The sequence below is a fragment of the Amphiura filiformis genome, chromosome 9, assembly GCF_039555335.1.
Source record: "Amphiura filiformis chromosome 9, Afil_fr2py, whole genome shotgun sequence".
In the NCBI taxonomy this organism is placed as follows: Eukaryota; Metazoa; Echinodermata; class Ophiuroidea; order Amphilepidida; family Amphiuridae; genus Amphiura; species Amphiura filiformis.
Window position 1 is genome coordinate 67003061 of NC_092636.1, and position 25690 is coordinate 67028750.

Here is a 25690-nt window from a genome sequence, read left to right on the forward strand (position 1 = left end):
CGCAAACGTATTACTGAATGCATTCGCAAGTATCCGGTGCACAAGGATGGTACGCAACGCAATTGATGCAATGAGAACCAGGGCTGAAACCTGTATTCGCCAAGGAGATAACCATGTGGAGGGCAGAGCAGCACAGTAAACTCACTTCAGAAGAACCAAAGACAAATCAAACAGCCTTTTAGGTCGACCCTTTATCCTAAAAAGATAATGAATTATGTTGTAAATAAAAAAATAAAAAAAGCAAGAAACAACAAAATAAGAAAGTAAGAAACATAATAAAACAAAAAGGCATAAATAACCAAGAAAAAATAAGTAATTGCAAGTAAAGCAAAATAAGTCTCATTCGGCATCCATTTTACCCACAAATTAATGACACTATTAACAAAATCCATTGCCCATAAACCCACTGGAAAAAAGTTATCATTGAGGAATTTTTCATATTTATGCATGGTATGTGTACTCCTTTTCAATCTTTGAAGTAGCCAAACCTTCTCCGTGGACAGAGTGAAAAATGGGTACATTTCTTAAAAAGAGCATATCTTCAAAAGTTGTGATCCGATTGATATAATTGTTTTAGTTTATTAAAGCTAACGACTCAAGGTTTCTTTACATACCAAAATATGTTTGATCAACTTTCCAGAAATAGGAGAAAAAGAGGGCGCAATGAGGGGCCTCTTTTTTTGGGACACCCTGTATATATTGCAGGGTTTGAAATATGATCACATCAAAGGAATCATACACCATGTGCACCTTCATAGCACGACATGTAGTATATTTTCATAGGAATAAACTCAATCCATCTAATATATGCAACCAAGGGGCGTGATCTCTTTGTCCCCGAGTTTACTATTCTATACAGACCATTGAAAGACTCGACCTTCAACAATACATTTGAATAGATTTATGTTGTTTATTTAGAAAGAAAACTCACAGCGAATCGTTGGGCTATTAGCGGATCACATGATTGGTTTTTAGCCAATAATTCAAGTTGGTTTATAACCGATCGCTCACCGAGCGCGGAGTGCAAGTATAAACTAACTTAGTAATAGAGTTTACTCTCGGCAGCCGGCGGGGAGTTTATAAAAACACGTGCTTTGATGCCTATAGAAATAATTCTTTCCCAGGCGTGGACGTTGTGCCCCGGGCAGATTTTTTTGCTATTTCTCCATTTACGATCCTGCCCAAAAGTCCCTCCTTTCGATCAACCACGTCACAATTATATTTTGCTTTAAGGGCTTGGATAGCGACGTTTTCATGTATTTTTGTGGGACCTGAGAGCACATTAGACATATCGAACTGTATTTAGAAAACGAAGAATGACCTTCTGATATAATTTTTTTTTTTTTTTTGAAATTCGCGATTTGTTGCAATGACAATAACCTACGATTTGAAAGTTGCAGTAAAATTCCATTGTATTCAGTGTGCATGTAAGGAAATGTTATATGGCTCTTCTTGGATTATTCCTTTTTTCAAGAATTTGGAGGAGGTCAAAACATGTGTAATCAATCATTGTCATTGTCATTATTCACACCAGTGGCCATTTTATTACTTTAATCACATGTTGGAACATGGCAAGTTCAATATTTTCTGTGACCTTTTTGGTCACAGAAACGCACCAATCTATCCAGGTGTCCATCGTATTTTTATAGTTAGCCTGAGTCCCTCGGCCTCAGTGTAACAAATTCGCCATGCCTGTCTGTTGAAGAACTAGTGGATCCAGCCTACTATCATGGTAATTTCTAACACGACGATATCGGGATGATGACGCTGTGCAAATTAATTGATTGATATATACTGCGCCAATAAAGTATCCTTACACTTGGAAAAATAATCACAATTTCAAAACTGGACAATGCTGAGGTAAATTTGTTTTTTAATAGATGCACTATCTAATCCTGCATTATGACACCACATTGAATCCAATGTGACTTCAAGAAGCAAAGTTACAAGCATTTGAATAGACGAAGGTCCCGTTTTAAAAGTGACAAACTGGCCTATACAAGGCGCAAAAAGATTCCAACAAGCGAAACAAAGAGACAACACAGTTTCTTCAATGAAGCGTTATTTAAAGCAGTTTTATTTCAGTTTTTACTTCTCTGTACTTTTCATAACTTTCATTTTATTTGTCAGTTCTTTGTTTGTTTCAGTTTTCTTTTGTTCCTTTCGTTTTAAATTAAAGCCAACGCATAAATAAGCCATTCACCACTCTCAAACCAGATATCTAGTCAGTGGAGTTTTGAATAGGCCAGTTTGTCAGTTTTAAAACTGGACCTTCGTCTAATCAAATGCTTGTAACTTTGCTTCTTGAAGTCACATTGGATTTAATGTGGTGTCATAATGTGCAGGATTAGATAGTGCATCTATTAGAAAAACAAATTTACCCCAATATTATTCAGTTTGGAAATTGTGATTATTTTTCCAAGTGTAAGGATACTTTATTGGCGCAGTATACATGTTATACATGGTGTTATTGGTGTATCAAAATACAGTTTGAAATGCCACTTAAAATTAAGATATTTTGGTGAAAATAATTTTTTGAATCAACATCTTGTCATCCCACAACTTACTGGCGTCAGACAATTTAATAGTATGTATAGCATATAAGCCATAATGTTGTGATTGCCGGAGACTTCTTTTAAATCCCCACCTGTTTGATCAAACCTTTAATGGCATTATCTTTGGCTTTGGTTGCTTTAGTCTAGTCTCTCACGATTGCTTCAGTTCTAAAATCACTCGGAGAGTTAGTTGCCCCGATCTTTCCATCGAAACATAACTTTTGTACATCTTTGGGTTTCTTGAAAGTGAAATGATGTAGAAGCTGCGAGAAGAAGAGAAACAGCTCCATTTTGGCTAAGTTTTCACCGAGGCAAACTCGTCGTCCTGTAGCATGCGATAAACGAGATAAAATCACAAGTGAAAGTGACAAACAAAAACATAAGTACTTCATCAAGGGGATAGGAAGGAGAAGCAATAAATTACGTACTGCATTGTTCCTTTGATGCCGATTTGATTGTACCATTTCGAGCAAAGAAGTTTCGCCATCAAATTGGTCACTGACCCGACAGCATATTAACGCTTTTCCTGGCAGGTGACTATCATTAAGGGGTACTACACCCCTCGATAAATTTGCGTATATTTTTGTATTTTCTCAAAAACTAATAACACAGTGGTAACAAAAGTTATGTATATTATAGGGGCAAGGAATCCAATTACTATACTCGAATTTCAGTGACCCAAGACAAGCGGTTCGTTATTTATGATAAGAAATAAGGTACCGCTAAGATGTACCTCATTTCCTATCATATATACTGAACCGCTTGTCTTGAGTCACTGAAATTTCAGTGTAGTAATTGGATTCCTTGCCCCAATAATATACATAACTTTTGTTACCAGTGTGTTATTATTTTTGGAGAAAAATGCACAAATAGTCACAAATTTACCCCAGGGGTGTAGTACCCCCTTAAGTGATGAATAAAAAGGTATGTGTAGCACTTGACATTGTTACCCGAGGGTGTACTGACTTGTACCAAATTGGACGCAAGCACACACACCTTCTATAGGCGGCGCTCAAAGTGGTTTGGGCGGCTAATTGGAATACATGCAATGAATGAAGACTCTTTGACGATTCGCTCACGGGCAGCTCAGTAGCCATGGGGAAATGACTGATTAGCACAACATCTCACAATGCTCAAAAACCAGGTTCAGATCAAGTTATGATAATAATTGGGCACAAAAATTAATTATCAATAAATAAAGAAATTAATGGAGATTAGTCAATTCATGGATACAAAATAAAGAAATAAAACGCTAAATGAATACCACAATCATCATTGTCATTGTGGTGGAAGTGGTGGTGTTGGTCCATCATCATCATCATCATCATCATCATCATCATCATCATCATCATCATCATCATCATCATCATCATCATCATCATCATCATCATCATCATCATCATCATCATCATCATCATCATCATCATCATCATCATATTGGAATAGATTCATCAAGATTATAAGCAAATTCATTTGCTACTCACAGCTGGACATCGTATTATTAATGAGGAAGTCACCTTTTTGGTTACCGGGCCGTGTGACACTGCTTTGCTGCATAATTACTACAAAATCGTCATCATTGTCATCATCATCTTCATCATTAACACAATAAACATCACCTTCATGATCCATATCATCATCATCATTATCATCACCCCTGTCGATGTTTTTGTTTTATATATTGTTTTTTATATGATTGTTTACTGCCAATGACTTACCTGTGCTAAATGGTAAATATTCGTCTGGTTGTTTTACCAGCTTATCTTCATTTAGAAACCTTTCAGGACGAAAGCTTTCTGGATCTTTCCAACTGGCCGGATCATGATGAATTGCCCAAATATTGGACATAATTATCGTGTTTTGGGGGATGGTATAACCAAACAAGATAGTATCTTCTGAAGCGTAATGGGGCACTCCTAATGGGACAATAGAAGCGATACGTTGAATCTCCATCAAAGTAGCTTCGGTGTAAGGCATTTGTTCTTTATCCGATAAATTGGGCAAGCGATTTCTGCCCACGACATTGTCAATTTCTTGTTGAACTTTGTCTTGAATGTCTGGGTATGCCATCATATACAACAATGCCCAACGAAGAGTTGTGACAGTGGTTTCAGAACCAGCTGCAAAAAGTTGATTTACTGATGCCATCATATTTTGATCATTAATATTTAAAGCACGTTCACTTCCTTCTACTTGTTCTATTTCATCTAAATAGACGTCGATGTAGTCCTTAAGATCAGCACGATCAAAGTGTTCGCGATGGTCGTCAACGATAGTACAGTAAAATGTCCATAACCGGTGCGCTCTTTCATATTTTACATTGTCTGACGTTGATTTTATGTTGAGGTACCTAGAAAGTAATGAAAAAGCTATGCATGAGTAGACTTACTTTTTTTTCTTTTATAGATTTGGAGATCTTGGCGAACGCGTTTTAATATTTGTCATAATTAGGGTCGGTTCATAGTGCATATTCGAAGGCGAATATTCGGCTTCGAATACTTTTTGTGACGTCAAAATATATACGGCAACGAATACACGCCGAGTTGAATCGGATTAAATATCGCGCAACTGATAGCGAGATACTATTGATTTATATGAAAGGCTCGAGGTCACCTGAATATCGTTCGACGAACGATGATTTCAAAAATCCCCAATGAAAATCAAGCAGTGGCGTAGCTGCCGGGGGGGCAATTGCCCCCTGGCAAAATTGCCTATTTGCCCCCCCCTACCCCCCCCTAGTGCAAGGAAAAAGAGGAAAAGGAGAGAGAAAGAGGAAAAAAGAGAGGAGAGAGAGGGAGAGGAGGGGCTGAGAGATGGGGAATCCATACGATATGCAATACCATACGATTATTATCAATAAGCCTGGCAAAAATCTGTTTGGGCCCCTGCCCCCACCCCCCCCAAGTGCAGGAAAATTTGGTGGTTTGGGCCCCCGCCCCATACACAGGCTTGCCCCCCCCTGGAAAAAATCCCAGCTACGCCGCTGAAATCAAGGGATCTGGAATGAGCGTTTTGAGCGTTTCGACAGTATTTTTGTGGGACATGAGAGCACATCAAACATATCGAATTACATTATGAATACGAAGAATGTCTTTCTGATATCAAATAATTTTCATTTTTGAAATTCACAATATAATACAAACTTTATGACAAATTATTAAAATTTGATATTTTTCACATATTGATATAACAGTCCTCGAAGTAAATATTATAAATCTAATGATATTTTCTTAAAGTGTATGTAGCTGGGAGGAAAAGCCGACGATCCATTGAAAATTTTGCCCTTTCATATTGAAGATATGGATTTTTGTCCCCCAAAAGACCTAATTTTTTTGTTGTTTTGTGGAAAAAATCCATATCTTCAATACGAAAGGTCAAAATTGTCAATTGATTGTCGGCTTTTCATCCCACCTACATACACTATAAGTATAATGCGGACCTATTTTCTCAATAATTATAAAAATGCGACATTTTGGTGACTCAAATTTATGTATAGGCTTTCCACTTTTATTTAAGCTATAATTCGCCACTCTTTCTGATTAATAAGTCCAGCCCAGCCCAAAATACCTCAAATAGTTTCTGTATTTTACCGGAACTCATTAGGGTTACACAAATGGCGCATTCATTTAGTGGTGTGCCCCCTTATTAGTGCGGTACAAGCGTACCCATTTTTATATGATATGAAAGTAAAGGAAAATGCCTGGCAGGCAATAGCATTCCAATGCTGTAGTGATGGTAAGTAATGTTTTATGCAAATAATATGATATTTAGGCTTACAAACATAACCTAAAGAATGTTTCCATATTTTAAATCGACTGATGCAGAAAAAGTCCAAATTCAGATTTATGCCTCCACCCGGTTTTACATAAATAATGTTTGGCCCCAGTTCTAGGTCCCCATATCATGGCCATATGCATCTGCCCCTGGCAGACGATGTGTGAGGGTCTGGGGTGGTAAATCATTGGTTATTGATATAAAAATGCGTTTGCCATGGAGGTTCAACCATTTTGTCATCTTTTCCGCACTAGCGGAATTCTTGACGTTTTAGCCCCAATAAACGATGTTATTTTGGGCGGAATAAAGATGTAATGCGTTGTTATCAGTCAAATTCATAATTATAATTAATAATTAAGAGGGCAAAATAAGTAATATGTAGGAATGGATATATAGCGCTTTGCAATGAATATCTTCATAAACTATGCAGAACAACCAAAACCACGAGCGTTGGTATCCTATCATTGCGTGTTCTTTTAAAATAAATTCTTGTTTATTTCTATAATTTGTGAATCAGGCATTAAAACACACTTAGGCCCTAGCAATGTAGGCCTACACAAGTTCGAAACGAGACTTTTTATCTTTTGACGCGTATTTCGGTCAAATGCCAAAATTGATTGCTCAATGAATCATGAAATGAGAGCAGTACTACTTTGATGATACCGATCTCAAGTGGATATCAGCCAATGAAAAAGTATTCACCGGAAATATATTTGTGGGAGTTGAATTTTGTTGAACTCGACAGATATATATTTGGTGGGTCACCGTGGGTGGTCTCATATATAACACTTGTGAGGGCTGTCATATTAGTCGTCGCTTCAATCATATCTTATGATATTTATTTATTTATTTATTTATTTATTTATTTATTTATTTATTTATTTATTTATTTATTTATTTATTTATTTATTTATTTATTTATTTATTTATTTATTTATTTATTTATTTATTTATTTATTTATTTATTTATTTATTTATTTATTTATTTATTTATTTATTTATTTATTAATTTATTGACTTATTTATTGACTTATTTATTTATTTTTTATTTATTTACTTATTTATCTATTGACTCATTCATTTCTTGATTTGCTTTGCAGTTGAAACCTACAAGAAGGTATGGGTCAACCTCCGCGCCTGTTACAGGCAGGTCGTAAATGCCCCAAAAGCAAATCTTTTTGACTCCTATTCAGGTCAGGGGCGTAACCAGACCTGACCTTCCGGGGGGAGCAAGATTGAAAAATTTCCCAATTTCTGATCAAAAGAGGTGGAGTCGGTGGGGTCCAGGGGTCCAGGCGGGGATCAAGGGGATGAGAGCCATGAAGCTCCTGGTTTTGGCATATTAGAAAATATCAGTGTTTCAGAGTACAAATTTCACAATGAAAGTAGTAGGCCTACAGATCTTCTCTCTTTCTTTCCCTTTTCTCTTCTCCCTTGAGTCCCTTCCCTTTTCTCTTCTCCTTCCCCTTTTCTTCCCTCTTTTTCTTTTCTTCTTTCCCTTTCTCTTCCCTCTTTCTTTCCCTTTTTCTCTTCTCCCTTCCCTTTTTCTCTTCTTTCCCCTTTCTCTTCCCTCTTTTTCTCCCTTTCCCTTTCCCAATTTTTTACTCTCCTTCCAGGTTTTTTGTGTCCGGGGGCAGCTTGCACCCTCGGCCCCCACTGGTTACGACACTGCTCCTATTTAGACCCATTTATACAGACATTAAATCATGACAATAGTTCAATGGAGAATAAGATTTTATTAACTTCGTTAAAGAAATTCTCTAAATTTTGCTTACCTTGGTCAACGGGCAATACTTGTTAACAGTCGGGCAACGCTGTAAATTGTAGAAATATATCTTTCTCCGGTTCATAGTTTTATATTCGAAGCCGCATATATTTTGACGCCCAAAACGTATTCGAAGCCGAATATTCGGCTTCGAATATTCACTTTGAACCAGCCTTTATACTATTCCTTACAAGCGTCGCATTAAAAAAGAGCAAGTAACTCAAATTTCTTTGTTAATTATTTTGTTATTTGAAGAGGAGCTTGTTTCCAAACCATGTTTAAGTGCTAGTCCACAAACACGTGTTTCTGATTTACCTGTGCGATATGGATTGTGATGCTATACATGCTATAAGTATAGTAATTTCGGTTGGATGCACCATTACAAAGCAAACAGTGGATGGATGCACAGTAGCAATACTGTGTAAGGCCTTTATTTTCCAAATGAGAACAATAGTCTGCATATTGTTAAACAGCATTATTGTGGTAAATAATGGCTTGTTGATGGTACAACTCATTGTTGCTAATGTCAAACTTGTCAAAGTAACTGTGATTGAATCACACAAGTAACTAAGAAACATGTGGTTGTGGCTTAACATGGTTAGGAAACAAGCGCTTCATTTGTTTCATACATATATTCCCTTCCTGACTTTAGCAGAAGGACTTATTAAAACGGGGACTGCTCTATAATCCGACGCTTCTATAATCATAAGGTTCTTTAGTCCGAAGGTTCGCTAGTCCGAACATGTGTTCATAGCATTCGCTAGTCCGAATTTTAAAAGAGGTTCTCTAGTCCGAAAAAATTAAAAGAGGTTCTTTATTCCGACGGTTCTTTATTTCGAATGTTCTATAGTCCGAATTTTAAAAAAGGTTCCCTAATCCGAATATTAAAAGAGGTTCTTTAATCCGAATTTTAAAAACGGTTCTCTAGTCTGAATATGAAAATAGGCTCTATAGTCCGAATTTAAAAAAAGGTTCTATTGTCCGAAATTGCAAAAGGGTTCTATAGTCCGAAACGGATACCGTGTTCTTTAGTACGAATCAGTAAAAAGGCTCTATAGTCCGAATGTTTTATAACCTTAACATTTACTGCATCCTCTAGCTAGATAATAGCAGACTTTATGGTAAACGGATGACGCTACTTTTAGCCCCCCCACTCATAAAAAACAAATCTTGCGTACGCACCTGATATCCCCCAACTTAGACAAAGATCCTAAAAATACGATATTTGCTCCAAAAATATTGACATATTTTTAAGCCATCAGAAACGAAACAAAAAAACAGAACAAAAGGAAAGACACAATGAAAGAAAATAAATGAAAGAACAAATGAAACAACTGAATAAAGACTAAAAGGAAGTCAAAATGAAAGAACAATGAATACAAAGATAAAGAACAAAATAATGAACATTACAGAAAGAACAAGCAGAAGAAAGAAATAATGTAATAAAGATAGAACGAAAGAAACAAAAATGAGAAAGGGATTTTAAGAAAGAGCTAATGAAAAAATATTGAACGAAATCAAGAATGAACAAATGAATGAAAGAACAAACTAAACGACAAACAAAAGAGGAACGATTCGAATAAAGGACAAAGGTATACAAAAGAAAGAAAAACAGAATGAAAACGAACACAAAAAAGGGACAAGCAATCCCAGGGCCAGCCGCCATCACTGCCAAAGCAACCATGTTGAACTTCAGCGGATTTGTATTTAACAATTGATGATTTGACACTAAAACAAATGATGAAAATAAAATTCGGACTATAGAACCTGTTTACCAATTCGGACTAAAGAACACGGTATCCGTTTCGGACTATAGAGCCCTTTTGCAATTTCGGGATATAGAACCTTTTTATTAAATTCGGACTATAGAGCCTATTTCCATATTCGGACTAAAGAACCCTTTTTTTAAATTCGGACTATAGAGCTTATTTTCATATTCGGACTAAATAACCGTTTTTAAAATTCGGACTATAGAACCTTCGAAATAAAGAACCATCGGAATAAAGAACCTTCGTAATAAAGAACCGTCGGATTCAAGAACCTTCGGACTAAAGAACCGTCGGAATAAAGAACCTTCGGACTATAGAGCTTCCACCTTTAAAACAACAACTGAAATGTATAACTTAAATATGTATCCAAATTTAATGTTTGTATTCTGACTTTTTGTCAGTACCATTTACACAGAATTCTGTTCTTTTGTAATGTTTATAGACCTACCTAACTATTGGGATGAAAGACGCAACAATCCCAGCTCCAGCATCCTCAATTTGCTTGTCTAACAGGTGTAACAGTTCATGGAATGTCGTGTCTGAATACTCAAACCTTTTCCCAAAAACCACTGCACATATGATATTGGATACAGCATTCGACAGAAGCTTACGCGGATCGAAGCTTTCTCCTTTAAAAGAAGAAAACTCTTCGCAAAGAGCCTTTACTTCCACCGATATTTGATCTTGGAAACTTCTTTTACCGACACCAAAACTTCGGAAGGTGGAGAGAGTAAATCTTCGTTGTTCTCTCCAATGATCGCCTGACCCCATTACTACGCCTATAATGGAAAACGCACAAAAAATACCACGTCATCTTGATAATTTATACTTTCAAATCACAAAATGTACCAACCGATTGGCATATAGTCTGTATTTTCCAATAGCACTAGAAAGGCGGTATGTTTTGCGAACGGAATGATAACAGGAATGATGTCTTGTACCAATACCAAAATCAGTCGAATATCCAAGCAAACACACAACGTTTTTAGTCGTTTTACAAAAAAACATTTAAATGTCGAGTTACATAAAAAACGTTATATAAAAACGCTTTAATAACATTCAAAAAAGTTTGTGAAAACTTGATGCACAACATTCTAAACAGAATGTAATTTAAGTGTTGACAAAATATTTTGCAAAAAAGTTTGCCCAAAATATTTTACAATAATGAGCTTTTATATAACCCGATATTTAAAAATGTTATTAAAAGGTTTTTGTGTTTGCTGGGATCCAGTGTATGGCGGCAAAATAACTGTACCTCGTCCTCAAGGAAACTCACAAAGCACATGTCCAAATCTCTGTAGTGATTAAATGAAACCTACATTCACATGCAACAATTGACAATACCAGTGGCGTAACCAGTGGGCAGCTACCCCCCTCCCGACACAAAAAAACTGGGAAGAAGAGCGAAAAATAAGGAAGAGAAAAGGGGGAAGGAGTGAAAAAAGGGAAAGAAAGAGGGAAGAAGAGAAAGGGGAAGGGGTAGAAGGAAAAAAAGGAAAAAGGAAAGAGCAGGAAAGCGGAATGAAGAAGAGAAAAGGAAAGAAAAAGAGGGAAGAATTCAAACAGCTTCAAACAAATCTATACTACTTCGTACTAATTTTTACTCTGAAACACTAATTTTTTAGCTTCTAATCAAAGTATTCTAGCCATTTGTTCTAATATATGGTCGCATGTCACAAATAGGTCACCCAAAAATGGAGGATCCGTAACATGAAAACGCTTTCTTCACACTTCAAGTTTGGTTTATTCCAAAAGTATAATACCTATTGTAGAAAGTTTGGTGTCATTTTGTAGATAATTATGTTCTTTGTCAAATACAAAAAACCCCAAGTCAATTGGACATATACTTTGAGATTTATACTTCAATATGTAAGATGTGTTAATGGAGGATCCGGGGCGGGAGAGCCGGGGTGGGAGAGCCCCATAGGATTGTACACAAAATTGTGAAAATATGGCCAACTTTAAACCTTTGTATCTTAAAAAGTACAAGTAGCATGGACCACAAATTGCACATATATCATCCTGGATTGTAGATCTACCTCATAGTAGATCAAATGTAACAAAAGATGTAACTAATAAATTGCCTAATTAAATGCTAATTAAGACAGTTTTCCCTATATGTTACTCTACAAAGTGTGCATGTAACGCTCCGACATTTCCAAGTGGCTTATCTCTTGCCAGAGTCACCCTGCTTATTCAAAAGTACACATATTTTTAAGGAAATTTGATGAGGAATTCAATTATGCTATTAGTTTTAGTGCCAGAAATGGAGTTAAAAGTTTTGATTGATAATGTCATTAAAATTGTAAAATTATTTTACAATTTTTGACCACCCTGTATGTTTAACGCAAGGGATAGCAAACTCTTTCTTCCTAATTTGCTTGAAGGGCCCATGCGATGTCTTTCTGAATCCATATTTATTTTGAGCTACATAGCTTTCAGAAAAGAAAAATATGGGGTTCATCATGACAAGAAAGATGCTAATTTTGTTGTTGTTTCACCCTGTATATTTCTTACCCACCCTGTATTATGATGTTATACTTTGTTGATTCGGCATCCTTGTAATATAAGCTTTCCAGAAATATATTAATGGTCTAAAATGTTTTCATTAAAAGGTGTGTTTAAGTGAATCAAAATTGGTGATTTTTTTCTCATTTTACATTATGTTACACAAAAGATGACCAGTTCATGACATGCGACCATATGCCAAAAGCCATGCTTTTCCCCTGGACCCCATCAGGGCCTAAGGCGGGTCCATATAACAATTCCGCGGCAAGCCGCTCGGACATAAATACTACAACATTTGATCAGTAATTGGGAAATATTTAAATCTTGCCCCCCCCGGTGAGGTCGGGTTACGCCACTGGAAACAAACAGAGGAGACTACCAGGTCACGGGGAATACATGAAACCAATCATCTTATGCATCCAATGCAGGACCATTTTACACCTCTCACACTGCAATATATGCATTGCATAAATAAATGTTACAATTGTTTTCTTTTGTTTTTCAATTGTTTCTTGTATATATTTTGCATATGTTTTGGTTTTTCACGCTGTGATCTTTTGAAATGGCGTGTAACAAAAGCTCTCATGTATGTATGTATGTATGTAAGAACATTTTAGCCAAACGGTTACATTTCAGCACATCACATCGAACTCAAACCTCGCATTAGTTGCTCCATTAATTTTTTTTAAATTAATTTGTATTTAGTTGATCTGTGGACTATCATGATTCGTGAGGGAGAAGTCATGGTGAAAATATTTGGCGAAGGAATTGTTACTTACCTTTAGTCCGAATAATCAGACCCAGAACAAAATATTAATTTCTGACATGATCGTGTACTGGAATCGTTTACTTACCTTGACCTTTTGTCATTTTGAATTTTTCCGGTATCTTGGAGGTTGGTCGATCTGCAAGATACTGATTTTGGAAAGCTTCTCGCACACTTTCAGCACTATTCAAAATAACTAAAAGTTGATTTCCCAAGTATAAGCTGTACACTTTACCGTAATGTTTGGTAAGCTTAGACATGAATTGATGTGGTTGTAAGCCAGATCGATACAGAGAAATACCAAGATTGGGCAGGCTGCCCAAAATAGGCCAGGTCCATGGTCCTGGGGGTAGATTCTTTGGTTTACGTGTCCACCATGATATAACGAGGAATGCTACTACACATACCAATATAGTGCGGATATCTATAAACCATAAAACCCAATGCGCCATTTTACAATGTGGTTGTGAACATGTATACCATGTATACCGGACATGTACATGTACATGTATATAATACAGCAGGTTTAACCCAGAGGTATTAGAGGATAATACCTATGGTTTAACTGAGGGATATACATGTAAAGCCGTCCAATATCGATGTACATATGCATTGTTAGTGTGGTACGTGATAACCTGATAATGGGATATTTTCGCTGGGTTAATTTTTCGCGATTTTATTAAGGGCTGGGGTATGAACGTTTGGACAGTATTTATTGTGGGACATTAGAGCACATCAGACATATCGAATTGCATTCTGAATACGAAGAATGTCATTCTGATATCAAATAATTTTGATTTTTTGAAATTCGCAATTTAATACACATTTTTATGGCAAATCATTAAAAATTGATATTTTTGATATTTAACAGTACTAGCTAGTACTTGAAGTAAACTTTATAAATCTGATGATTTATACTTAAAGTGTATGTAGATGGGATGAAAAGCCGACGATCAATTGAAAATTTTGACCTTTCGTATTGAAGATATGGATTTTTTTTTCCCAAAACACCCAAAAAATTAGGTCTTTTGGGAAAAAAATCCATATCTTCAATATGAGAGGTCAAAAATTTCAATTGACTGTCGGCTTTTCCTCCCTGCTACATACACTTTAAGAATATGTCATTAGATTTATATAATTTACTTCGAGTACTGTTATATATCAAAAATTTGAAAAATATCAAATTTTTATAATTTGTCATAAAATTTGTATTATATTGTGATTTTCAAAAAAATGAAAATTATTTGATATCAGAAAGACATGCTTCGTATTCAGAATGCAATTCGATAGGTCCGAGGTGCTCTCATGTCCCACAAAAAAAACTGTCGAAACGCAATAAACGCCCATTTTAGATCCCTTAATTCTGAACAGTACTTTAGTGGGCCTGATTCGTGTAAATAAATATTTTCGTAGGACAGCCTGTTCGACTGCGAAAAGCGCGAAAATTGTACCCCCGCGAAAATTTCCCAGTATTTACTTCAGGGCGCGAACCACCAAATAGCCCCTTTATCATGCTTATGGAAAAGAACGTAAAACAAGAAGAGTCCTTAAAAAGGACAAGCTCACATGTATGAAGTGAGGTAAAGCAATTTTATTGTGAATAATATGACGCAGGAGGTGAATGTTAGGAATAACTCCTTAATTTATCCTCGCTTCAGGATTAGTTCCGCTGGTGTGCGATTTGTAAATGTACGCGGAGTGTTGCAAAATATAATAAGCAGAAAGTTAGCTCTCTTATGCGTAACGCGTATTAAATAGAATCGCATTCATTGAGAGATTTCTGAACTTATTTGTGCACCAGTGCTTTTTCATTTAATGACATAAAAATTGAAAAATATTGTAGGGAACACTTCGGGTTTTAACTTTTAAAACCGACATGTTGGTCAAAAAATGTGCTTGGAAAGGTAGTTTTCAACAGATTTACCACATTCACCTTGCTATAACATTGAATTGTATTATTTGTTAACTTAATGACGAAGGAGGAAGTGTTTTCGTTTAATAAATGAAAAAAATCATTCTGATTGGATGAAGGGCACACTTGAAGTTTCCAGCTAGAAGCTCCACAGCTCTTACGATCAACCGCCGTATTGTAATCAAAGACTGTGTGGAGACAATTCATTGCTTGCTTGAGAGCTCTTGGACGAAAATGTGTGGTCAGGTGTATCGAGGTAAAAAAAAAAAAGTGGAGCATGTGTGGCCGAGTGGATAAGGCACCCGACTCATAATACATAGGTTGTGAGTTCGAGCCCCGCTCGTGCCAACGTGTTGTGTCCTTGGGCAAGGCACTTTATCCTCATTGCCTACTTGGGGGGATGTGGTTTGGGCCCGGTTTGGGTTGGATTGGATGTTTGTATAGTTGTTTGTTTCAATGTTGCAATATTGGCGCTGTTTAAGCTGCTGCCTGCAAATTGCACTGTGTCTGTTTAGGTGTGTTTAATGTATAATTCTAGCAATTTGACCTGCGGGTCACGATTAGAATTTGAAATAAAAAACTTCCTTTTTTTTTACAATTCGTTGCTTGCTTGAGAACTCTTGGACGAAAATGTGTGCTCAGGTGTATCGAGGTGGAAACTGTTCATAGATGATTTATAAGAGAATTACTTTTGTATAGAAACCTTTCCATATGAACTAGCATGTCCCATTTGTTCTATGTACCCAGCCATGATGTACGTACTACATGATAGATTTTCCGACGCGATCAGTCTTACTTTGTGGAGTAACTTCTTTAATTTTCTGGTCATTTTTTGGACTGCGCTAGTATAAATATACTTTAAGCGTGGATGTTTAATTCTCACTGCACGGAATTTTATTCTCACTGCACGAACGTGCCAGGAGGCACGTTAAAATAGCCCCTGTTAAATGACAGCAGGCATCCGGCTCTAAAGCTGATTGGTACTTCAAACTTAAAAACGAATTCAAGTTATAGATCAACTCACATAATCCCTTGCATTTTCTGAACAATAGACTAGCAGAAAATAAAAAGATAAAAAGACCCTAAGAATAACACTACCACTACAAACTCTTACAGAAACCATGCCGGCTTTCTCAACTGCTTCACCTATATTGTGGAACAATCTTCCGTTTCATCTGTTCATTATCGTAGCAGTGTTGCTGGATATTACATGATCGTAATCAGAGTCAATGTAGACGAGGTATTGTTGGTCGAAGCAACCTAAAAATCGATTTTCATTATCTAGATCAATATATTATTGAAAATTAACACCTTGATGTTTTGCAAAAGTTCATTCTACAAATCGTATACTTTGCAAACTTGCTTAATTTATTGGTGTTAATGAGTTATGTACGTTTTACAAAAGTGTTGTTGTTTTAGCCCTCTTTACAACGTAACTCAAGAACCGCAGCACCTATAAAAGTATATCTGTGATATTTTAATTCTTCTACACGCTCGCTATGAATTGAGCAATGCAGTTTTTGCCAAAGCTCACTACCATTCGTAAGATGCTGTGCTGTGAACTACCAAATCACAACAGTTTAAAATAATTAATAACCTTAAGGGGGTACTACACCCCTCAATAAATTTGTGACTATTTTTGCATTTTTCTCAAAAACCAATAACACACTGGTAAAAAAAAGTTATATATATTATAGGAGCATGGAATCCAATTACTACACTGGAATTTCAGTGACCCAAGACAAGCGGTACAATACCTATGATAGAAAATGAGGTACCGCTAGGATGTACCTGATTTCCTATCATATTTACTGAACCGCTTGTCTTGAATCACTGAAATTTCAGTGTAGTAATTGGATTCCTTGCCCCAATAATATACAAAACTTTTGTTACCAGTGTTATTAATTTTTGAGAAAATTGCAAAAATAGTCGCAAATTTACCACAGTGGTGTGGTACCCCCTTAACTTGTTTTAATAACAAAATAGGTCACATGCTAATTATTTGCTAATTTCAGTGTCACTTTTAGGCTTGATATTTTTTGTTTCCGCATCGGAATCCTAGCAGCCAATCGGCCGTACGGTATTAAAGAGGACTACTTTGGTACTCATGTAACTATTCATCACCGATAGCTATAACACAGGTAAGACCACTTCAATTTTTGTTCATACTCCTGGTTAGATAATTATATAGAATTTTATGAATAATTCAAAATGTGTTATATGATTATAATAATATACGGCGCTTGCAGTAGCTTTACAAAATATTCAACAACTCTTCCTATACCTTTGTACAGGAGCCAACCGTTGTTAAACCGTGATGAACCCACACTTTTACTTTAGCGTATACGCGAACGCGAGCGAGACTACGCGTTACGCGAGAGCGCGTAAAATTCGTCATGCCTGGAACCTTTGTGCGTATGCCAGCTTAAAAGTTGAATTCCGTATTTTTCAGGTAGCGGCTAAACATTGCCATTTTATTCTGTAGTTTTATTGCTGATATCAAAAGAGAAATCATCGAAGTTTTTGTAAGGCTGAGTGGCAATGATTAACGATATTTAGCTTCTTTTCAACTCGCGTCCGACGCGTCTGCGTGGTTTACTTCGCTCGGGCAGCTAAAGCTGCCCTCGCGAAGTAAACCACGCAGACGACGCGGCCGCATCGTTGTTAAACGGTGATGAACAACGGTGAAACATGATTGAATCCCTAAATAACTTACACTACATGGACTCCATTGAACAAGCAATAAAACTACGTACACACACAAAAAAAACCAGATTATACAAATGTGTCTTGAGAGAACTTTTGCTCTGAAAATGGAGTCTACATACGCTATAATTTATTGAAAGCTATTGCAGTCCGCCTCGATCATGAGTACCTTAGCGGTTTGCAAGAGGAATTGCATGTGTCCATATGACGTTTAATCTCAAAATGACCATTGATGTCAACAAGGTCACCAACCTTTGCAATGGCACAAGTATGTAGGCCTTTATCACTAAATGTACGAATTGAATCGGATATATTTAAACATTATCATCGTAGGTGCACCGTACTCGCCTAATGTCAACAAGTACGTCTACTTACTTTGGACCGATACATTGGCAATATTATATTTTTAGCTTCCTTGAGCTCGGGGTCATTACGATATCCTGCCCCACAAGATTCGGTTGGTTTGCCTGAATCGCCTAACCCTATAATATCTTCCGCTTTCTATCCGAATTTCTATCCGAAACCTACTTCCCTGGCAGTTACTTTTGTCGACTTAAAGAAAGCCTTCGAGTCCATCAACAGGTCGATTTTATTCATTGCTGTGACATTGCGGAATCGAATACCTACCCAGCAAACACAAAAACGTTTTTAAAACGTTTTAAATAAGTTATATTTTGGGTTTTGGTTTAGGTAAATACGTTTTAATAACATTAAAATGTTGCGTTATATAAAGGTCATGAAATCGTTTTAAACCGTTTTGTATGAAAACACACTACAACAATATTTTTTAAATGTTTTCGAAATGTCATTGTAAACCATTTTTGCAAAAAATGTTTGCCAAATATTTTGTCAACACCTAAATAACATTATGTTAAAATATTTGCACCCAGCACACACAGAAATGTTCTGAAAATGTTTTTTACAAAACGTTTTAATAACATTTAAATGTCGGGTTATATAAAGGTCGTGAAAATATTTTATAAACGTTATTGTAAATATTTTGGGCAAACATTTTTTGCATAATATTTTTTCAACCCCAAAATAACATTCTGTTTAGAATGATTTGTACCAAGTTTTCTAAAATGTTTTTGGAATGTTATTACAACGTTTTTATACCCTTTATATAACCCGACATTTAAATGTGTTCTATAAAACATTTGTGTTTGCTGGGCAGTAAATTACCAACAAATGTTATTTAATGTTATGAAAACGTTTTATACCATTAATGTACCTTTTATATAACCCGACATTTAAACGTTTTCTGACAACCTTTTATAACCTTTTGCGAATGATGTCAAAAACGTTTTGTGTTTGCTGGGTAAGTACTCAGTACCATCCAGGTACTCTACATAGACCCTAATAGTGTCGTTCTGGTAGATGGAAGTATCTCTTGGTTATTCCTGTTCATTGTCCTGATGTATAGTACCTTTTGAAGAAATCCGCTTCAGCAGTCGATGCTGCAATTGTGGAACATCCAGGTTGGTTGGACTGCATAATCTTGTATAATTATGTTCCCGATTGCCTTAGTGTGTATTAGAGTATGTTTAAGTTAATAGGCCAAGTGTAGCTTTTAGATCTGTATTATAATATTTATTGAACTTTGTTAGCTGATATAATATATATATATATGGTCAATTCCAGCCAAAGCGGGACAAAATTCTCTCTGGGGGCCATTTTGAAAATGTTTTACTTTTCAATTCTAGACTTATCAAATGAGACGATCATATCTACTGAATCATCAGGTGGAAGTGCCATCAGATTGAAAAATAACTTTTCTTGCTAGACCAAATAAAGTGTTAAATGCGCATATGCATGTTACCCACGAATTCAACCCTTTTTCACCTGTTGTACGCCATAACATTTCACTTTCTTTAATATCTTTCAATATTTAATGTGTGACTCATATACACTAGAAATCGGTGAAGACTTTGAACGTAAAATAGAATTTTATTACATATATCTACAAAGAAATATTTTGGTTATTACAAATTTTAAGAAAGAACCAGGTGTACAGTTAAGATCGTGTCAATTCTTCGAACTCTTTCCAAAGTGGCTGTCATTTAACATTACTGTATTATTTCGAAAGATTAGAATAAATGCTTCATATAAATATAAAGTTAAATTTTGTATTTCGTCGCAGGATGAGGATCTCGGATGGATTCGTGGGTAACAGCGTCTGGAAAATAGCAATTCCTATTAATTTTTTTTAATAAAAATAAAAAATACTTTTCCGTATGTCAATAATTCAGGCTGCAATGGCACAAAAATGAATTTTAATCAAAATACAAACTACATGGAATATTTAGAATGGATCATTATGGCATTTTGGGTATAAAAATTTTGAGAATAATGAAGTTGCCAAATTCAAATAGACAGAGCAAACAGTTTTATATCATTATTTTAGTAAAATCATTCCATATTTTCATGCAGCAATATTCTATTAACTCGTGTTTGACAGTTCCTATGAACTAAAACACTATCAATACATTGTTAACTATAATTAAGTAGGGATTCGTTGGTAACCAAAATGTTCGTGGGTAACACATATTTGAAGGTATGTATTGGTAAGCGGCAAAATAGAAAATATTACAGAAGGTTGGAAACCATCATGCGGTTATTCCTCCATTGTGTTTCAATGATTCTTGTTTTTCTAACCAATTGCATTTACCCAAAAAGGGGTAATTTAGGATAATCAATCAAAACTTCATGATACAGCTTCAGTATACCTTTAAGAGGACGCTATTAAACAGGACTGTTTTGGAACCTATTTCGCATGTTTTCAAAATATTAAGATGCAGAAGAAACATATAATTTACGAGTAAATCCTTGGATTCGTGGGTAACGCCGAATTCGTGTGTAAAGCTATAAGTACTATAGTACCGTTTGGGGTTTGCGTTTCTTAGGTGCATAAACTGTAAGTACTGTAAAAATTATAGCATACCCATGGCTTGAATATGTGCTAATTTTAACTTAAAATAAACAATCTCCTTGTTTTTCAATGTTAGCCATCTATTCGGGATTCGTGGGTAACAAAAGTTTAAACCGTCGTAGATTCTTTGTTAAAGCGGTGAACGTATTTTTACGATTTACAATTTTAAGCGCGTGTCCAAAGTCATTAAATATTAATTTAAGTTATGGCAATTATATTTGCTGGACTCGTGGGTAACAGTTGATACGTGGGTAACGTCAAATTTGATTTTATGCATAAAATAATCACTTGGACCTCAGAATTATAGAACGAAACTTCGTTTCATGATATAGTCATTTATGGCATATTCACTTAACATTTTTCAGAACGATCATTTTATTTTTGATACGCGGGTAACAAAATTATTAGCCAAATTGACTTGGAGTCCACAAACTTTGGTGGAATTTAATCGTTTTACATATGACGAGAGATCATGCAAACGTCTTTCTAACGGTAATAATTTCATTTTGATTGAAGGACATTCAATGACATATATGGTGCTTTATCTTTGAATTCGTGGGTAACACCAATTCATTTAAGCCATCATAACTTGTCCCCTGGTATGACTTGCTAGTAAAGGCCTATATGCACACAGAGAACACATTGGACGTGACATGATATGCTCCATCAATAACGTGATTTCCTTTATTAATGACATTTTGAAGTGGAAAGTTAACATAGAGAAAATTTTGTCCCGCTTTCGCTGGAATTGACCATATATATTTGTATTGTGCCTTGGATCAAACTCGTATATATGTGCGGTGTTTTTAATCAATCAGATGTATTTAAACATATTTTATACAAAATATTTACATCTTTAGGTGTGGTAATGGCATCGGGTGAACCATGGAGTCAACAACGCCGCTTTACGCTCTCTACCTGTCGGAGTTTTGGTGTCGGTAAACGAAGTTTCCAAGACCAAATATCAGTTGAAGTGCAAGCTCTCTGCGATGAAATTTCCACTTTGGAAGGAGAAAGTTTTGACCCACGGAAACTTCTTACAAATGCAGTCACCAACATAATATGCACAGTGATAGTAGGAAAGAGATATGAATACTCCGACAAGTCATTCAATGATCTGTTGCAGCTCTATGACTGGCAACAGAAAGCTGCAGGTTCTGGGCTTGTTGAGGCGCTAATCCCAATTTTAAGGTAAATTTAATCTTAGTATCGTAAAGATTAGATTAAAAAATACTCTTTTATTCATCAAATTTACCATCATAAAATAAAAATACGACACACTGTCAAATTTTTGCCACGGCAGTGGCTATAATACGGAATTTCCACTTAAAAATCGCCCAATTGGGTGCTATGTGGGTCTTAATGACGAAAAGTTCTTTTAATTACTTTATTTATTACACCTAATGTTGGTGGAATTCACGTCTTTAATTTGGGCTCATACTGCTATTGAATTATAATGATGCCAGATTAGCATGGGAATTAGCTTAATTTGCTTATGCGTTGTACCTATATGCTTCGTCCTGAGTTCTATTCAACCACACTATGCATGCACTCCATGGGATTCACTGACTATTGGGTTAAACCTTATCTAATGCATAATGGCCATGACCGTCCATGAGATCCAGATAAACAATTTTCGCCAGCCGTTTTGTATACATAGAAGATTATGAGTAGTATTGATTATTGACGACCTTTTGGACTGTCATGAAATATTGTAGATGAAATCGCGAAAAATGTCATAGATTGTCGTGAAACTTTACTTGATGTTATTTACAATCGGAGCGCCCACAATCTAAAGTCATGTCAAGGTTATATGTGGTTGATTGAGCATTTCATGAAATGTGGTGGATGTGATCACCATGAAGCGCCAAACATATTCAAGCTCATGTCAAGGTCATCTGAGGTCTGCTGTTGGATTGTTGGACGGTAATGAAACTTGGTGGGTGTTATCATCTTTCAGTGGGGAACATTTTCTATGTTATCTGAGGTCAACTGAATATTGATTGTCGGATTGTCAGGAAACTTGCTTGGATTGATATGCATGGAGATTTTTGTTATACAATTCTGAATTAGATATGCTTAGCACACATTTTAAGAGTAAATTTGTATTTCCTATATCCTTGGTGGTATTTACCAATAAATACCCATAGGCCTATGTCCCATCCGGAAATTAATTTACACATAAAACAAATTACCGGCAAATTATGAAACATGGTCTTCATCCGTGGCATTGTCTTTTTAAAGACATTTCTTGTTTAAAAGTGTGGTTGCATTACGTATATCAAAAAAGAGAGAAAGAAAATCAGCAACAACCAAAATGCATATTTGCCCGGGCATATTTGGTACCAACAAAGGTTGTTTTTTAATCCGCAATAGTCAGTCCGCTTTTACTTTTTAAGACAGTGTGTATAAAAATATTTTACAAATCTGGTTGATCTAATCAAACGTCAATTAAGTGCAGTGCACACTCCCAAACTGTGAAGGAACCATCGTGCAATTTTTGATAAATGCATGAGGGTTTCAGCACATGAGGTACATGGTCCCGAGTTTATGTTAAGACGTGGGGTGATTATAGATTCGACCCTGGTGACTATACATTTACAGGGGTAAGAAAAATCATCGTTAAAGGCCAATTTTGTTGACCTGGTTAAAAAGTGGGAAAGTTGTAATACAAAAATTTATACCACTTTGCAAAAAACTTAATACGGACGATCCCATCCTTCAGAGGGAGTTTGGACATATTCTGCAAAATATAAACACTTCCTGCACCTGAAGGTCATCTGAATCAATATTCACATAAATATCCCCCCCATTCAGACTTGTAGGTGTCGGCAAGAGTTCAAATATTGATTTAGTGTTCCAATTTGTGAATTAATATGTTATGGTCAATAGTGTCAAAGGCCTTGGAAAGGTCTAAAAATATTCCGATTGTGGTTTGTTTTGGCCCCTGAACTGAAGATTTGTTTTGGCCCCTGAACATGTATAAAACATTACCAAACTATACGCAACTTTAGTGTATACATGTTCAGGGGCCAAGTGGCCTTACGGTCTTCTTGCGCTCAGGTCTTCATATGTACGTGTGGAAACCCTCGTGCTCTTATTACAAAGTGTACAATGCTTCCCAGGTTAGCAGCTGTACTAAAAGGACTTACCTGAATACATGCTTGCATATAAATGTTAAAGATTTCCCTATCAATTGAAATAAAATATCTACACTTTATGACTCATAAATACAGATTCCTCAAGATATCGTCCAAATTAGATGAAGAACGATACCAGAATAATCAGCAACTGGGTAAATTTTACAACGACATACTAAGTGATCATCTATTTGGATGAAATAAACAAGGCCAAAGATAGCTCTTCCAGCATCAATCCGAACAACCTAATGGCAACAATACATCAACTGTTCTCAGCAGGTGCTGAAACCACGGTTACTACCCTTCGTTGGTCATTGTTATATATGATGGCATATCCAGAAATCCAGGGAAGAATTCAGCGTGAAATTGACGATGTTGTTGGAAGAAACCGTTTGCCTAATTATTCAGACAGGGAACATTTGCCTTACACTGAAGCTACTCTAATGGAAATCGCACGCATTGCTTCTATAGCACCATTTGGAATCCCTCACGTCGCTGCCCAAAATACCACCTTGTTTGGCTACAATATCCCAGAGGAGACAATCATCATGTCAAATATATGGGCAATTCACAATGATCCAGATACTTGGAAAGATCCAGATATGTTTCGTCCAGAGAGGTTTCTTGATGGTGACAGGTTAGCGAAACAACCGGATGCATACTTGCCTTTCAGCGCAGGTAAGTCACTACAAATATATGACGTGCATTTATTAATGCATGTTGATGATGATAATGATGATAATGATGGTAATAATGATGATGATGATAATGATGACAATGTTGATGAAGTATATTTAGTTTATGTTACTGTTGCTGTTGTTGTAATTTTCCCCGCCAAAAGAAGTCTGGAAAGGGGACTATAAACTGAGTTCCTATGTAGGGTTGGGGGTGTGTGGTTGGGTTTTTTTGGGAGGGTGGCTGTGGAGGTGTGTGTACTGTGGCTGTATTTACATAAAATGTTAACCATTGGTCAAAAAGTTGTAATCACTGGTTTTTCCCCCACACACATGCTTTGATTAATTTCAATGGGTACATTGACATGTGTGATGTCAGTAGGTGTGAGGTTAAAGGTCATATAGGGGTCACGTCATGTCATTTTACAAATATAATTCTTTTTCACCAAGTACGAAAGCCTCCAGCATTGTTGTTCGGGAACAGCTATTCTGGGGCGGTGACAAATTTTACGCATCCCGTAATTTAATACATAGGCTATATTTATGGGTAGAAGGTGTTACGTGGATGTGATGATACGAATTAGGATTTTCGCCATTTTGATCATCATCGTAATTATGATAATGGCAAAGACCTCGACGAAGATGAGTTTTATAATAATCTTTCCTCAGGTCGACGGGTGTGCCTCGGTGAAAACTTGGCGAGAATTGAATTGTTCCTATTCTTCTCTCACTGTTTGCATCGATTCACCTTCAAGAAACCACAAGACTCACCAGAGCTTTCTTTTGATGGAGTCGCCGGTGCAGCTAACAGTCCCAGGTTTTATGAGACAGAAGCCATCTTGAGGGATTAAAGCAACATTGTAACATTTCCACAAAAGATGGATTATTATTATTCCCACAAAATGTTAATTTTTACTGTCAGATATGTCACTTTGTCATTTTGAGCCGAAAAAGCAGTAAATAAAGAAATCGCCATTTAATCCCACTGCCTTAAAGCCATATTATAACATTTGCTGAGGAGAACGCCCTCAAAAATATTTAATTCTGGTTTTTACACGATTTGTAATGTACTTTAGTAAACAAACTTACTCTGCAAAAATCAAGACTTAAGGTGCTGTAGTTTTGTCAAAATCCGAGATTTTGAATAAAACGCAGGAACGTTATATTTAACAATATGTGGCATGTTTCTTAC

General features: G+C 36.1%; 2 protein-coding genes across 2 annotated transcripts; one reads left to right on the top strand and one right to left on the bottom strand.

Annotated features, from left to right (window-relative positions):
• Positions 1-1920: 1920 nt before the first annotated feature.
• LOC140161356 (cytochrome P450 2J4-like) lies at positions 1921-13657 on the bottom strand. The gene is made up of 4 exons (XM_072184844.1): positions 13226-13657; positions 10312-10642; positions 4274-4905; positions 1921-2880 (listed from the first exon to the last, which is right to left on the bottom strand). The coding sequence occupies exons 1-4, from the start codon at positions 13587-13589 to the stop codon at positions 2699-2701; spliced, it is 1509 nt and encodes a 502-aa protein (XP_072040945.1). The 5' UTR covers positions 13590-13657; the 3' UTR covers positions 1921-2698.
• Positions 13658-24072: 10415 nt separating this feature from the next.
• On the top strand, positions 24073-25349 carry LOC140160236 (methyl farnesoate epoxidase-like). The gene is made up of 2 exons (XM_072183512.1): positions 24073-24502; positions 25168-25349. The coding sequence occupies exons 1-2, from the start codon at positions 24073-24075 to the stop codon at positions 25347-25349; spliced, it is 612 nt and encodes a 203-aa protein (XP_072039613.1).
• The last annotated feature ends 341 nt before the right edge of the window (positions 25350-25690 follow it).

Excerpts from the sequence above, each read along its gene's own strand:
- LOC140161356 (XM_072184844.1), bottom strand. The coding sequence starts at position 13,589 with ATGGCGCATTGGGTTTTATGGTTTATAGATATCCGCACTATATTGGTA. Across the intron at positions 10,643-13,225 it reads CAAAATGACAAAAGGTCAAG|GCGTAGTAATGGGGTCAGGC; the intron begins GTAAGTAAACGA and ends TTTCCATTATAG. Across the intron at positions 4,906-10,311 it reads TCTTTCATCCCAATAGTTAG|GTACCTCAACATAAAATCAA; the intron begins GTAGGTCTATAA and ends ATTACTTTCTAG.
- LOC140160236 (XM_072183512.1), top strand. The coding sequence starts at position 24,073 with ATGGCAACAATACATCAACTGTTCTCAGCAGGTGCTGAAACCACGGTT. Across the intron at positions 24,503-25,167 it reads ATACTTGCCTTTCAGCGCAG|GTCGACGGGTGTGCCTCGGT; the intron begins GTAAGTCACTAC and ends ATCTTTCCTCAG.